Raw genomic sequence first — 12,661 nt, 5'->3', positions numbered from 1 at the left:
TCCCACTGACTGAAAGTGTAGGAGTAGCATGTTCAGTAAAATCAAGCCCTGGCCAGCCCAGTCACCAAAAGGATAGGATGTAAATGTTCACAGAGCCTCTGCTGAAAATACCAAACAACTTCTATGGTTTAAAAGCTGTCATTATAAAATGGTTTCAGCTACTGGTGACTTCATGTTGGAAAATGTACTAATCACCAGTAGAAGGCAGGCAGCCTTCAGTAGAGGCATGATTTCTTCCACACACAGACAATGGAGTTCAGATATGTATTTGGTAACTCTTGCAAAAAGAAATTGCTAGCAATAATATTCTATTAAAAAAACCAAACAAAAACAAAACAACAGATGTCCTGCAATGGCCAAAAGCATTACATGCTAGTCTAATTATTAGACTACTTAGATTGGGATTAACTGATGATAGAATTTGAGCCATGCAACTATCTAATAAATTCTTAAAGAAGTTCAATCCATTGGGTTAATAATGAGTGATACAAAATTATGAAAAGAGGGGCTCAGTCACTGACCTGTTGTGAGGAGCTGTCTGGTAAGCAACAGCCAGCGCTTGTCGCAGGATGTCATTCACAAGCTGTTCGGTGGCCTGTGACAAAAGGCAGCATTAGGACATGACAAGTAAAACAGGCTAAAGCAATTAACATAGTTTATGTTATTTGACTTAAGTGTCATAAATGACCTGCAGATCAGATTTTTAAAGTATTTTTTTTAAATAAAACTCTCTACATAGTCTATTTAAGGGCCTTGTTACATGTTACACTTTGAGCTGCTCAAATGTTGATCAATGTTAATGGTAGTGTCCATTTGGAGCAGTCGCACATTAAGACTAAAAACCTTCTCTGAACTGTCCTGAACCTGTACAGCTGTGACACGCCATTAGAGGGCTGGCGAGCAGGGACTAGACTAGGAGCTATAGCTGTGAATTACCACTTGAAGATTAGTGACACAGGACAGATTTCTATCCCTGCTCTAGGTGGGGGTGTGTGAAAGAGGGGTTGGAAGGCAGTGGGAACATGAAGATGGTAAGTGGAGAATTAATGGGATAGGGGTGGGTAATGACATGGGAGGCAGAAAGGAAACGGGGGTTAGGGAACGGTGTGAAATTAAGTCAGCCAGGCACTGAAGAATAAAATAAAAAGTAAAAAAAAGTAAAGTTTTAAAAAAGAAATAAAGAGGAAGTAAATTAAAGAAGGTCTCATGTTTTAATAAGTTAGGATTTGGGATTGAGGTGTGGGGTGCTGGTCCAGGGAGGGCATCCTTTGGCTCATGCTGGAGAAGATGGCTGAGTTGAAGGCAGAGGAAGAATTTCAGCTTGCTAGCTGGCATGTGCTCTGCAGGCTGCTTACACAGGGTTGCATCCCTGGGGGTGGGAAGGTCATACCCCCTGGTGTAGGAGGGGGAATTGGTTTGGTGCCAGGACTGCCCCCTGGGCAGCAGAGTTCAGAGGGTGGAAAGTTTGTCCACACAGAACAGGGAGGGGGAGACGACAACGCATGCTGAAGGACTGCAACTTGGGCAGCTTGTCTATGGGGAGTGGCCGCACATTAATGGAACATGAGCTGGGTAACACAGTTCAGAGATAAACCTGCCCTGGAGTGACATAACTTAAAGCATGCTTAAAACCACCTAAAGTGCGCTTAAAACTAGTTTCAGGTGTTAGTATGGACAATCCAGGGGTAAGAGCCCCAGAAGCCACCTAAAATTAATGTGCAACAAGGCCCTAAGTGTTTCAAATATTCCTTCAGGCTGAACTATAGTAAACACCTGCTAAAATAATTTTGATAAACCCTCAAATACTGCAGCTCCAGTTTCATGTTGTTAAAACGTTGTACCCGAAACTGGGAATGACTGTTGTTAGTATTACACACTTGTACGGGGAAAAACGATCACCGGGTCTCAGGAGTGCAGCAAACTGGCAGAAGAGGCAATTGAGCCTGGAAAAAAGCAGCATTTGGAGGAAAGAAAAATCTCTGAAAGTTCCTTTCAAACACTAACAACACAGCAAATCATGCAACTCAGCAGGGGCTGGACTACATGACCTTTAAGGTCCCTTCTAATTCTATCCCTCCATATATAGGGAAAACTGACAGAGGTATGTTTCATTATTTGCCCAAAGTCACAGAACCTTTTCGATATCAGATTTGATCTCCGAGGATTAGAGATAAGGGGTTCCGAAATCACAGTACTGTGTCTAAGCCAGCAGACCACAGTTGGAAAGTATGAAGTGTATATATACACTTGTGCACACAGATAACTCCTAGTCGCACCTACAGGCTGAGCACCTGATTTAGCATGTCTTCTAAAATGTTGAGTGATCTTAACTGCTGACCTGGATTCTTCATCTTTATTCTATGCTGCTAGGTAAAACAGCTGCAGAAATGTACTCATTGTAAAATCACGACTTACCTTTAAAATCATATCTTCTATAACTGATGCATAAACATTCTTGTGCACCTCAACAGGCTGAAAAGAAATCCCTATCTATAAAATGAGAGAGGAAAAAAATTAACTCAGATTGACAGATTATTGTATCAAATAAAACCAACACTAATTGGATATTTTTTTGTTATAGATGAGATGGCAACTGAAAGAATTTGCAGGAATAATTAGAATTTTGACTTGGCATAGGGGGCTGGGGAAGCATTTGTAAATTAGGAAGGAAAGCCTTTTAAATTTAAGCATACATTCACTCGACTGGCTTTTTGTTCTCCCTGACTTTGCTGCAAAGACTGGCTCTGTATCTAATAGTTCTGAATCAGGCAGCAATTCCCTTTCAAAGCTGTATTTCAGCTTCCCCCTCCGATATCATCTGACCATGTCTCTGGAGAAGAAATACACTTCTTTCTGTTCTCCTTCAGCTTCTACAAGAGGAAACACCCCTCCTTTACCTCCAGTCTCCTCCCATGAAAAACAAGTTTCTCACTTCAGTAGCACATGAGCAAGATTGTCTTTTGCTCTTCTCCCTCCTTTCTGCTGCTGTGAGAGGACACCTCTCCACCCCTTTACTTCATCTACCCAACCTTGGGACAAAGGAGAGAAATCTAAACAGGCAAGAAAACTGCCACATCCTCAGTAACTTCACTGTAATAAATGTGTACAGTTGCTGAGCTACACTGGTGGAACGGACTAGCCTATGTTTTCCCTGATGGAGGAGCAGGGATTCAGCATCTGTGTTCCCTGCCACTTCTCACTTACAAGACTGGGATTTACTGATGCTGTGCAGAACCTACAAAGCAGCAACAAAGAATCTGACTCAAGTATGCTTCGCTTTACTGCCAGAGCTGGCCCACTCACAGCAATTCACAATTGGCACGGGCCAGGAGAGTGAATTTCTCAAGCCATTTACAGATTTAATTAGTAAGGTAGCTGGGTCCAGATGGAGGAAAGGCACTAAATAAATCCCCGGAAGGTCATAACTAGCTTAGCAGCATTTCTCATGAGCTTTATGAATCACTTTTTAATACCTTCTCTGCTGTGTCCTGCACAAATTCTGATGCAGGCAAGGATGCCAAGTAGAATTTCATCTCCTCTTGTTTCTCTTCTTGTTCCTTTTTAATGTTTATTTTCAGTGGCTCAGTAAAGCTAAGGATATCCACTTCCTCCTCATGTTCTGGTTCCCGTTTCAGAAACTGCTGCAGCTCCTCCAGTTTTCGGCACAGTTCTTCCCCACTGGTATAAGACGATGGACATTCTAAATGAGAAGCAATTAGTCTTAAAAACTCATCTCAGAAGACCACTTAAAACAGATACACACCCAGCATCTACTGAGAAACTCAGTAATTAAATTGTCATCTTGGTAGTTTGGTTTTAATGTAAAGTGGAAAAAGAACAAGTGCTACTCACTGAGAATTGGACTCAATGGCTCAGGATGCCCTTTCCAGCCCTATGCAGGGTGGGTAAAAATCAATGATTTTTTTTTAATAAAAGAAATTGGATTTTCAATTTAAATAATATTTTATTTGTGGTTTTTATTTTTTTTAAGATGCTTTTTAAAAAAAAATCTATATAAAGGTAATTTTAATTTCAGCTATGGTAAAACTCAAAGATGGAATACGGATTATAACTTCTAAGTATATGCTATCTGAGACAATATATTCATGGAACCTTTTTAGAAAAGTTTTATAAATAGGTCACAACAGTCCATGGCCTATATTAGGGGCCCAGTCGTATGGAGTTTCTAGAGGCATCTCTATAGATTTGTAAAAATTAAAGAAAACCACCCAATGGGGCTCAGTCAAGAAGATCCCATTAAGCATCTCTGTGATGCTTAGTTTCAGTTCTCAAACTGGATTTGTGCCTCCAGAGATAACATCCTTGTTCACAGCAGTATAGAGATGAGACAACAGACCTGATTACCCACCCATCAGCCCTTTTGTCTCTCTGCAAGTTTGTATACACAGTTAAGCCTTACCTCTCTCTAAAAGTGCAAAGTTTCAAGAAGTTAAATGAATAGAGGATTGTTGGGGGTAGAGTAGATCTGGGCAAGGAGGAGGAGTCTGGAGATAAATGCAAGAGGGGAGGGGCAGTAGAAACAAAAGAGAAACATTTTGAGCAGAAGATTCCAGAAGTCTTGAGGGATAAGTTTCCAAGTATAGGCTCTCTATTGATTTGAAATCTAGTGAGATGATGGTATTGCAGAAGGAAAAACCTATCAGGGCTGTAGGCTTGCCAGGCTGTAAGAGAGACCCTGTTTGGGAATATTTTAATAAAGTTCCTCAATCTGTGGGTAGGACAGGAATGCATGCAAAATGCAAACAGTGCAACAAAGAAATGCAAGGCCTGGTTGCCTGAATGAAACAACATAATGAGAAGTGCTTCTTTTCAGGAGGAAGCTGCTTTGAAGATGATGAATGGAACATGTCTGAACATGCAGGATCTCCAAGTTAATAAACGTTCTTATTTCATGCTTCTTTCTTAAGGACTCCTTGTCTTCCCTGTCCATATCTTTTGGATGGACTTCTGGACTATCTGAATTCTCATTAAAAAGGTTTGAGCAAAGATATAGTTGTTACTTTATGGAACTATCATAGTTTTAATGCAATTGTGATACAAAATGATAGCTGAAATAGGCAGATCTTCCTTTTACAGTTTAAAGTACCAAGTGCAAAACTTCTAAAGTACCAAGTGCAATGAGTAATACTAAATGATCAGTACTGTAGTGATTGCATTGACTTCTTTTGTTCAGGAGGATCCATCCTCAACATACAGCATATTCTGACTATCCATTTTCAATATCATCATCACTATCTACAGTTTCACAGTTATCTGCTAATGATACCAGCGTTTTGTATGTCGCATAGTCTATCACCTGTAGCAAAAAGAAAAAAAAATCCCCATCATCCAGAAACAACCATAGATAAGTTTGTAATAAGAACCAGCAGATGACAGTAGAAGGTAATTGATGAAAAAATTGCTCGGTTTGTTTGTGCAAAAAACTCCCCTAGCCGTGTGGTTGAGAGCACACACTTCATTGGCATGGTTCAGTCATTACAAACAGGATACAGTCCACCCAAATGAGCAGATGTAGTAGGCAAATTGCTGGATAAAGTGTATGAGAAAAAGTGAACAGTATGCAAAAAGTCAGAGGGGAAATTGTTAACCCGAGTCTTCATGGATAGAGCAATGTCCACAATGATCCAGTATGTGCTTGTATGACAACAAAAGGAGGGACTGTCTACCTTACAGAAACAAATGATATATCATGAAATGCACACACAGCAGAATACTTACAAAAAATAGCAGTAAAAGCTGTAACAAACTGTGAAAAAAAATTCAAATGTATAGTATGCAGATTTTTCACAGACAATGCTGCAAACATCAAAGATGAGAAGAAATCTAGAAGAAAGTGAAGAAAGCCCCAAGCTAATAACATATGGCTGCAGTGCTCATTTGATATACCTCTTAGCCAATGTCAGTGCTCCAGAAATAAAGGCTAATGTTGCTGAAACTGTAAAATATTTCCATAACAACCACTTTGCAGCAGCAGATGGAACTGTAATAGCCAAAGTTCTCAACACTGGGCGAAAGAGAAATGTAGAATGTATGCTGACTATCCTGAAGCCTATTTCAGTAGCTTTGAACAAAGCACAGGGAAATTGGTGTTTTATTGCTGATACTCTTGAAATTTGGATGGAATGTGTGAGACCTTGAAAAGAGAAATACACAATGACAGTTAAGTTACAGGCTTTAAAAATGAATGGATCAAGCACCATCTCCAGCTCATTTTCTTGTCAATATTCAGTATCAGCGTCAAATCTTAACTGCTGAAGAAGAGGAGTTGGTTATGACATGGGCATCCAGAAATCATCCCTCCATAATCCCAACTGTAATAAATTTCAGGGCCAAGGGTGAACCATTCAAGAAATATGTTTGCTGATGAGGTTTTAAAGATTAAAGTCACACCAGTGAACTAGTGGAAGTCATTTAAGCATCTGGATCCATCACAGACTACTGAAGTGATAATCCATCTTTTAACAGCAGTAGGTTCTTCTGCAGATGTAGAAAGAATATCTTCCTTTGGACTAATTAATTCTAAATTGAGAAATCACTTGGGAACTGAAAAAGCAGGAAAGCTTGTCTTTCTTTTCCAGTTTATGAATAAAAAGGAAGAGGAAGGTAAAGACCGAATTTGCTGCATAACCCAGTATTTTAAGTTTCTCATGCTGACCTGGCTGAAATAATCTATTTAATTTTTGTTAAAAACATTTCACATTTATAACTAAAATAGTTAAAAATTCAAAATGCATATGCTTGTTTTGTTAAAATAATTAAGTATATTTCTTGTTGAAAAAATATCCAAAATACATAAGCTTGTAGTTTTAATTAAATAAAACAGTTTATAGGTCTGTTTTTTGTGGCAGTTGTTGTTGTCGTCCTAATACAGCATGGCAAAAATGTCCCCCAAATATCTATGATTAATCAGTGAACTGGAAATAGTTCACCTCCCAATGACTTCACAGGTATCTGCGTCAATTAGCTTTGGTAAATAAAATAGCTAATTCATAATTCAGTTTTGTGATGTAGCTGCAAAATTAATCTGACAAACATCAAAATAAATCACGGCTTTAAAATCTATAGTGTACCTTCTAAAAATGAAACCTACATCTATCTCAGAGTTGTGAATAATACGTATTAAATTTATATCAAACAACAAGAATGCACTTTTTGTAGAAAACAATGGTTAAATCAAGGCTTCCTGACCAGTGATTTAAACTGATTTAAAATCAAATCCATCCTGGTCCTATGTACAAGATCCTTCTCTTTAATGACTCCACAGTTTACTAAAATATATGAGGTTGCCCATCTGTTCCTGGCAATCTTGCCAAAGAGGATACATGTTAAACACTAGCAGGGCCAAGGGATTTACTTAAAGTTCTACAGTTCTTTCATAGTCAAGCCTGTTAAAATTAGCTCTTACTACTTACTTACTTACTACCCAGCTCTCTAACTACTTAGAGATAGCTGCTTTCAAAATGGAAATGCTACATGGCTCTAAATACTAATCACAATGCAAAATTCAATTATTTCATTTTTGAAAAATAAACTCTTTAAAGCAGGAGGCCAGATTCTCTGTTGGCAGAAATGGCCAGACCTCTATTGTGTATATGAGACTCTAGACCTACTCAGGGAATCAACGTGGAAAGCTATTCTGCCAACAGACACTGCCCCTCAATACCCCCACAGCTATTTAAATGACGAGATAAGTCTAGGCCTCCCTACCGACTCTTCTCTGGCCAAGCCTCCAATAAACTCTAGAGTAGTGGTCCCCAGTCTTTGCTAGCTCATGGACAACAGCAGGCAAGATCTAACTTTTCTTTCCCTGTCAACCTCAGGTTTAACATTTTAATCTCCTGTAGCCACTTGCAACCTCTGAGGGCCTTGAGGACAAACTGGGGACCAACAGCCATGTTTTGATAGAAACACACATTCCAGGGTCCTAAGCACAACTCAATTCTGCCTGAACCGAAGAACTTTCCTCCTCAAATGTTTCTCCTGAACCTTGACTTGATGGCTTCTGAAAACTGTGATGTGCCACAGTGCACCATATAGAAATACTCTTGATGGCTTAATGAAGCCAGCCTACAGGATTTAAGCAAGTACATTTTTCAATATACTTGCTTGTTTAAAAAAGAAAAAAAAAAGAAAAAAGGATGAAAGACAGAAAAGGCCAAACAGAATTCAAGAGGGAGGCAGTGGGCTGGTGAGCACAGCATGACAAAATTATTTTCTGTAGTCTGTCTTCTGAAAGCCCCACGCTTTGCAAACATTGCACTAGGCCACCAACACAAGCCACAACCCTGTTTAGGGGAATTTACTGCTTATTCAAAGTGCTGGTATGGGATACAGCTGACAGACACTCTTGCTCACTTGCCCAGCAGAAGCAGGTGAAAAAGCAACGGCTAATCTGAGGGCTCCTGAACCTCCCACTGTTCCTGAAGCACACCACTGCCAAAACAGGCCAAACTGCACAAGCAGAGACTCAGATGTACGGAGTCAGCACAGTGCACTACAATAAATGCAGCGCATGCCAGACTTGAGAGAATAACTAAATCCTGGCCCTTCTCCGAAATCTCAAAAATCCTTGTAAGGTCAGGGCAGGAAGGTATTCAAACTTTGATTATCTGAAGGTGAAACAGGGAAGAAAAACTGGAAGAAGGGGGATGAAATCAGAGATACGGTCTAGACTGCTGACTGCAATCCACTGTGGATACCCGAGCTAGATCAGGTAATGGAGGCAGTCCAGCTGTAGAAACATGATGTTCAACATAGGTGGATGCACCCTTGCTGTTTGGGGTAAATTAACTCACATTAGCTCTTGAACCCTGGTCCAGGTTGGGGCCTCTTCACACTACTGTAACATCACCAGCAACTAGCCTGGACCAAGCACTTGAAGGTGAGTAGTAAGGAGCAAGAGAGGGCACTGGGGAAATGGCAGATGGGCTAAGAGGCGTTCTATATTTCTAATTTATCTGGTTCCAGGACAGTGCTTTAAAAGACATGCTGGGGCATACAGTGGGGACACTTCTGCCATTTAGTGAATGATGTCTTAGGGAGATAAGGCATGCCAGGGCAGCTCCCCCTCACTGCTTACCTGGCTCACTGTCTATCTGAGTCAGCACATCTTCAATGGAGTCCTCCTCGTTCCTCAGGGTTTCGGGGTCAGGTGGGGTGTAGCCACGGCAACGGCACCAATGCACCACGTGCTTTGTTTTCAGAGGGGTGATGTTGTGAAATCTGGGGTGCTTCTCTATGATTTCCTGAAGGATTTTTCTCACCGTCATTGCTCGCTGCCACTAAGAAACCAAAAGGAGGGGATGGTTCAGTCAATATGCTCTGTGAGACTACAGCACAGCTCTCCACAGTAATTTAAGATCCTAGGAAAATGGAGACTCTGATTACACAGTGTTCTCCCCCAGAAGGCAGCGTGAACTAGAGGAAGGTGAATCTAACTTTGACACTTTCTGCAACTTCGGGCAGGTCATTTAAACCTCTGTCTCCCTTCCCACATCCCTGCAAAAAAAACCTAAGAACGATATCTACACCTTGCAGAAATGGTACTAAAGGGACACAGTCAATTGATTCATACTTCTGTCAGAATATTAACCTTCTATTATTACCAGAGACACCTAAGCAAGCAGTATTTGAAACCCATTAGAGGGAAATATGGCTTCCTCTGGTTTTTAGCATTGTCTTTACCTTTGGGCACTAAGACAGCCCTGTGTCTAGTCAGTTTTATTTCCCATATAAGTTCTGCCCATAACAGCATGGCAGAAAAATTAAGTAGGAAAATGCAACTGTAACACTATGAAAATAACCTCAACAAAATCTTTACCCACAGTAAATTCAATATTGGCTTTGGATTAAGCCAGATTTTACTTGACCTGTTAACAGAGAGTAAACCCAATACCATCCACTTATAAGGAAAAGGCACAAGGATAGACAGAACTACTGAGATATTCCACCATGCAATGGTGATGCTTGGAGACATAGGGCAAGAAGGACATGATGTAAATATATCCCAATTTAATATATATTCCTATTTAAATTTGAAGCCCCTGAAAACTGAACTTCAAAGTTTTGTAGTCCATTAAACAGTAAATTGGAGTACTACATGCAAAGTGATCAAAGGCTATCATTGTAAAGAATACCTCCATTTCAAACAACAGCATTTTCCAAAACAGCAAAGACAGATCTCTGGAGCAGTTCCAAGCTGCTAAATCCAGACTCCCTTAGTTCTAACCACTGCTGATAAAACAAGTAAAGAGAGTATTACCTCCGCTGCCCTTCGCTTTCCAATATTCCAACTATAATACTGTTCCACCGAACTGGCACAGAAAGAACTGGCATCCTCACCTAAAAAAAGTGCGTGATAAAAAAAATGAATTAAATTTGAATAACTATAATATCAAATTTACTTTGTTTCTAGTAACCTCCAAACCTCCTTTTCAAAAGAAGCTTATTCAGATACATTGTACTGGATGAGAAGAAAGAGAAAATGAGTTCTCTGTGTAGTGGCCACAGCACAAAGGATTATAGGCTCTTATAAACTGTACATGTGAGGCTTGCACAATCACTGTCCCTCTTTGTTAGATTAAACTGATGCAACTGAGACTAAGCACCCCCTTTCACATCCAGAAGGCAAAACATGAATGAAGAAAATGTGCCACTGTAATCAAAAGTATTTTCCTTTTGCAAGCATTTATCTGGCCATCAAATTTAAGAATATAAAAAAAATATCAATATAAAACAGAAATGCAACAATAAAGTAGAAGACTTCTAGAAAAGTGTTACCAGCACAAATTTAGGAAGAGGGTATTATACTCCAGGATGCAAATTCCTTGAGTGTTATATACGTCTCCCAAAACCATATGCAATAAAAGCCATTTACAGCAGCTCATGCCATCATTTTGCTTGCTCTACTTATTTTGCAGAGGGCCATCTTCATTTCCATCTCCAGCATTCCCCACTCTTCCAAGTATGTGAGTTACTAGGGAAACTTTGCCCTTCCTGGTATTTTTCCCACATTGCACACCCACTCCTTCCCCATACATACATACACACACACACACACACACACACACACACACATATATTTTGATTGCACACCCACTCCTTCCCCATATATATCTATATCTAGATATATATGGGGAAGGAGTGGGTGTGCAATCAAGACGTAGCAGGACAGGTGAAACAGACTGGCTGTTTGTCTGAAAATCCTCCTAAAGCAAGACAACAAATGCCTTGCTTCTTGGCCAGTGTAGATTATTAAAGTCTTTAGAAACAACAAAACCCTGAAGACAATTTTTGGGACTGTGTTTTAATTCTATTCAATGTTTTCCTTCTTTCTGAATAAACTTCTCAGCTGTAAAGAGCCATGCACCTCTAGGGTGCTATCAAGATAACAAACAGCTTAATTTCGTTCACTTCTTACTTTTCTCAGCAATTAATGGAACCTTCTTCACGATCACTGTTAAAAGCTGCTGGACATTCTCCAAATATTCTATGCTGCAAAGGACAAAGATTACCATGCTAAGTAATGACATTTTAGAGTGACAAAACAGATACGTAAGGTTTTAATGTCACCTGATTTTTTAAAACAGACTCTAGCATACACAATATAATATATTAAAGGCCCCAAGCACGCACAATATTAATCTTGTTTGGTATAAACAATTCCATGTCTGACCACAGGGCTATTTGCTGCCTTCAGATCACTCTGAAATGAGTGGAACACAGCATGGGTATTCATGCCCACCCAAAAGAATCCTATATTTCAAGGGCCACTATATAACATTGTGCAGAATGGGAATTCCAGGACTCTAGATTTGTACATATCCCATAAATAACCAAAGGCCATAAAATAATTCATTTTCAGCAACATTGCATACAAGTCCATCTACAAAGGGAATATTTTAATACCACATCCTGCAGATACAGATGTAGCTGATATCTGAAAATGAATGTTAATCAGCGAGGGCACAGACAGTTGTCTTATCAAACAATGCTGATATCAGCTATTAAGATGGAACTGGTACATCCACATGATTCTGTAGCAAAGCAAATGTAACAAAACTTTCCTAATTTAACCCTTTTTCACTCTAGTTTAAGGTTACAGCTGTTTCGCTGATGTGTATCACTACAAGGGCATGCAAACATCACAGTTAGCGTACCAGCTGATGTGCAATCCTGAACAACAGCTCTCCCTCCCCTTTAAAGTGGCTAAGAGGTATGTTTGTCCATAGCCTGACATAACTAGGTAATAACAGTTTGTCCAAGTGATGGTCACAGGTCTTAAATTACTAGAGTTCTGGACCAGCATTTTGATTCACGGCCTATTCTGGGCAGGTCTGAAGATAGGGTACCATATAGCTCTTTAGACAGGAAAAGTAAAAGTCACAATTACTTGATAACATAATTTCCAAGTTCTGAGCTCTCTTCTGTTTTCACTGCTGCTTGACCTTCCGGGGAGACCACAGCATTGCAATTCTGCCCTGAGGAATCAGGCTCCATCTTAACTTCAAAGAAACAGAACAAATTTTAAAATGACAAAAAGTGAGACAGCTAGGCAGACAATCTTTGATTTATGCAATTCCAGTAAAAGTTAGTACTGCACAACTAGATCCATACAGCTGATCAGGCCTACTCTGGCTTA

General features: G+C 39.8%; 1 protein-coding gene across 13 annotated transcripts in view; it reads right to left on the bottom strand.

Moving 5' to 3' along the window:
- Positions 1-12,661, bottom strand: part of YEATS2 (YEATS domain containing 2) — a 74,474-nt gene that overhangs the window by 4,859 nt on the left and 56,954 nt on the right. For 11 of the 13 annotated variants that reach the window (XR_003095156.1, XR_003095153.1, XR_003095154.1 and 8 more), the window contains 7 exons: positions 12,413-12,524; positions 11,441-11,514; positions 10,283-10,362; positions 9,101-9,302; positions 3,474-3,700; positions 2,416-2,490; positions 522-595 (listed from right to left, as the gene is read on the bottom strand). Coding sequence is in view for 10 of the 13 variants with exons in the window: in XM_025209721.1 (XP_025065506.1) it covers positions 522-595; positions 2,416-2,490; positions 3,474-3,700; positions 9,101-9,302; positions 10,283-10,362; positions 11,441-11,514; positions 12,413-12,524 (844 nt within the window). In the remaining 3 variants the exon portion in view is untranslated. Of the gene's footprint in view, positions 1-521; positions 596-2,415; positions 2,491-3,473; positions 3,701-9,100; positions 9,303-10,282; positions 10,363-11,440; positions 11,515-12,412; positions 12,525-12,661 lie in introns of those variants that run through there. The other 2 variants (XM_025209730.1, XM_025209764.1) reach the window with 2 other exon arrangements.

This window comes from Alligator sinensis, unplaced genomic scaffold (assembly GCF_000455745.1).
Source record: "Alligator sinensis unplaced genomic scaffold, ASM45574v1 scaffold237_1, whole genome shotgun sequence".
NCBI classification, from domain to species: domain Eukaryota; kingdom Metazoa; phylum Chordata; order Crocodylia; family Alligatoridae; genus Alligator; species Alligator sinensis.
Note: the sequence above shows the minus strand (reverse complement) of the source record. Positions and strands in the feature narration are given on the sequence as shown.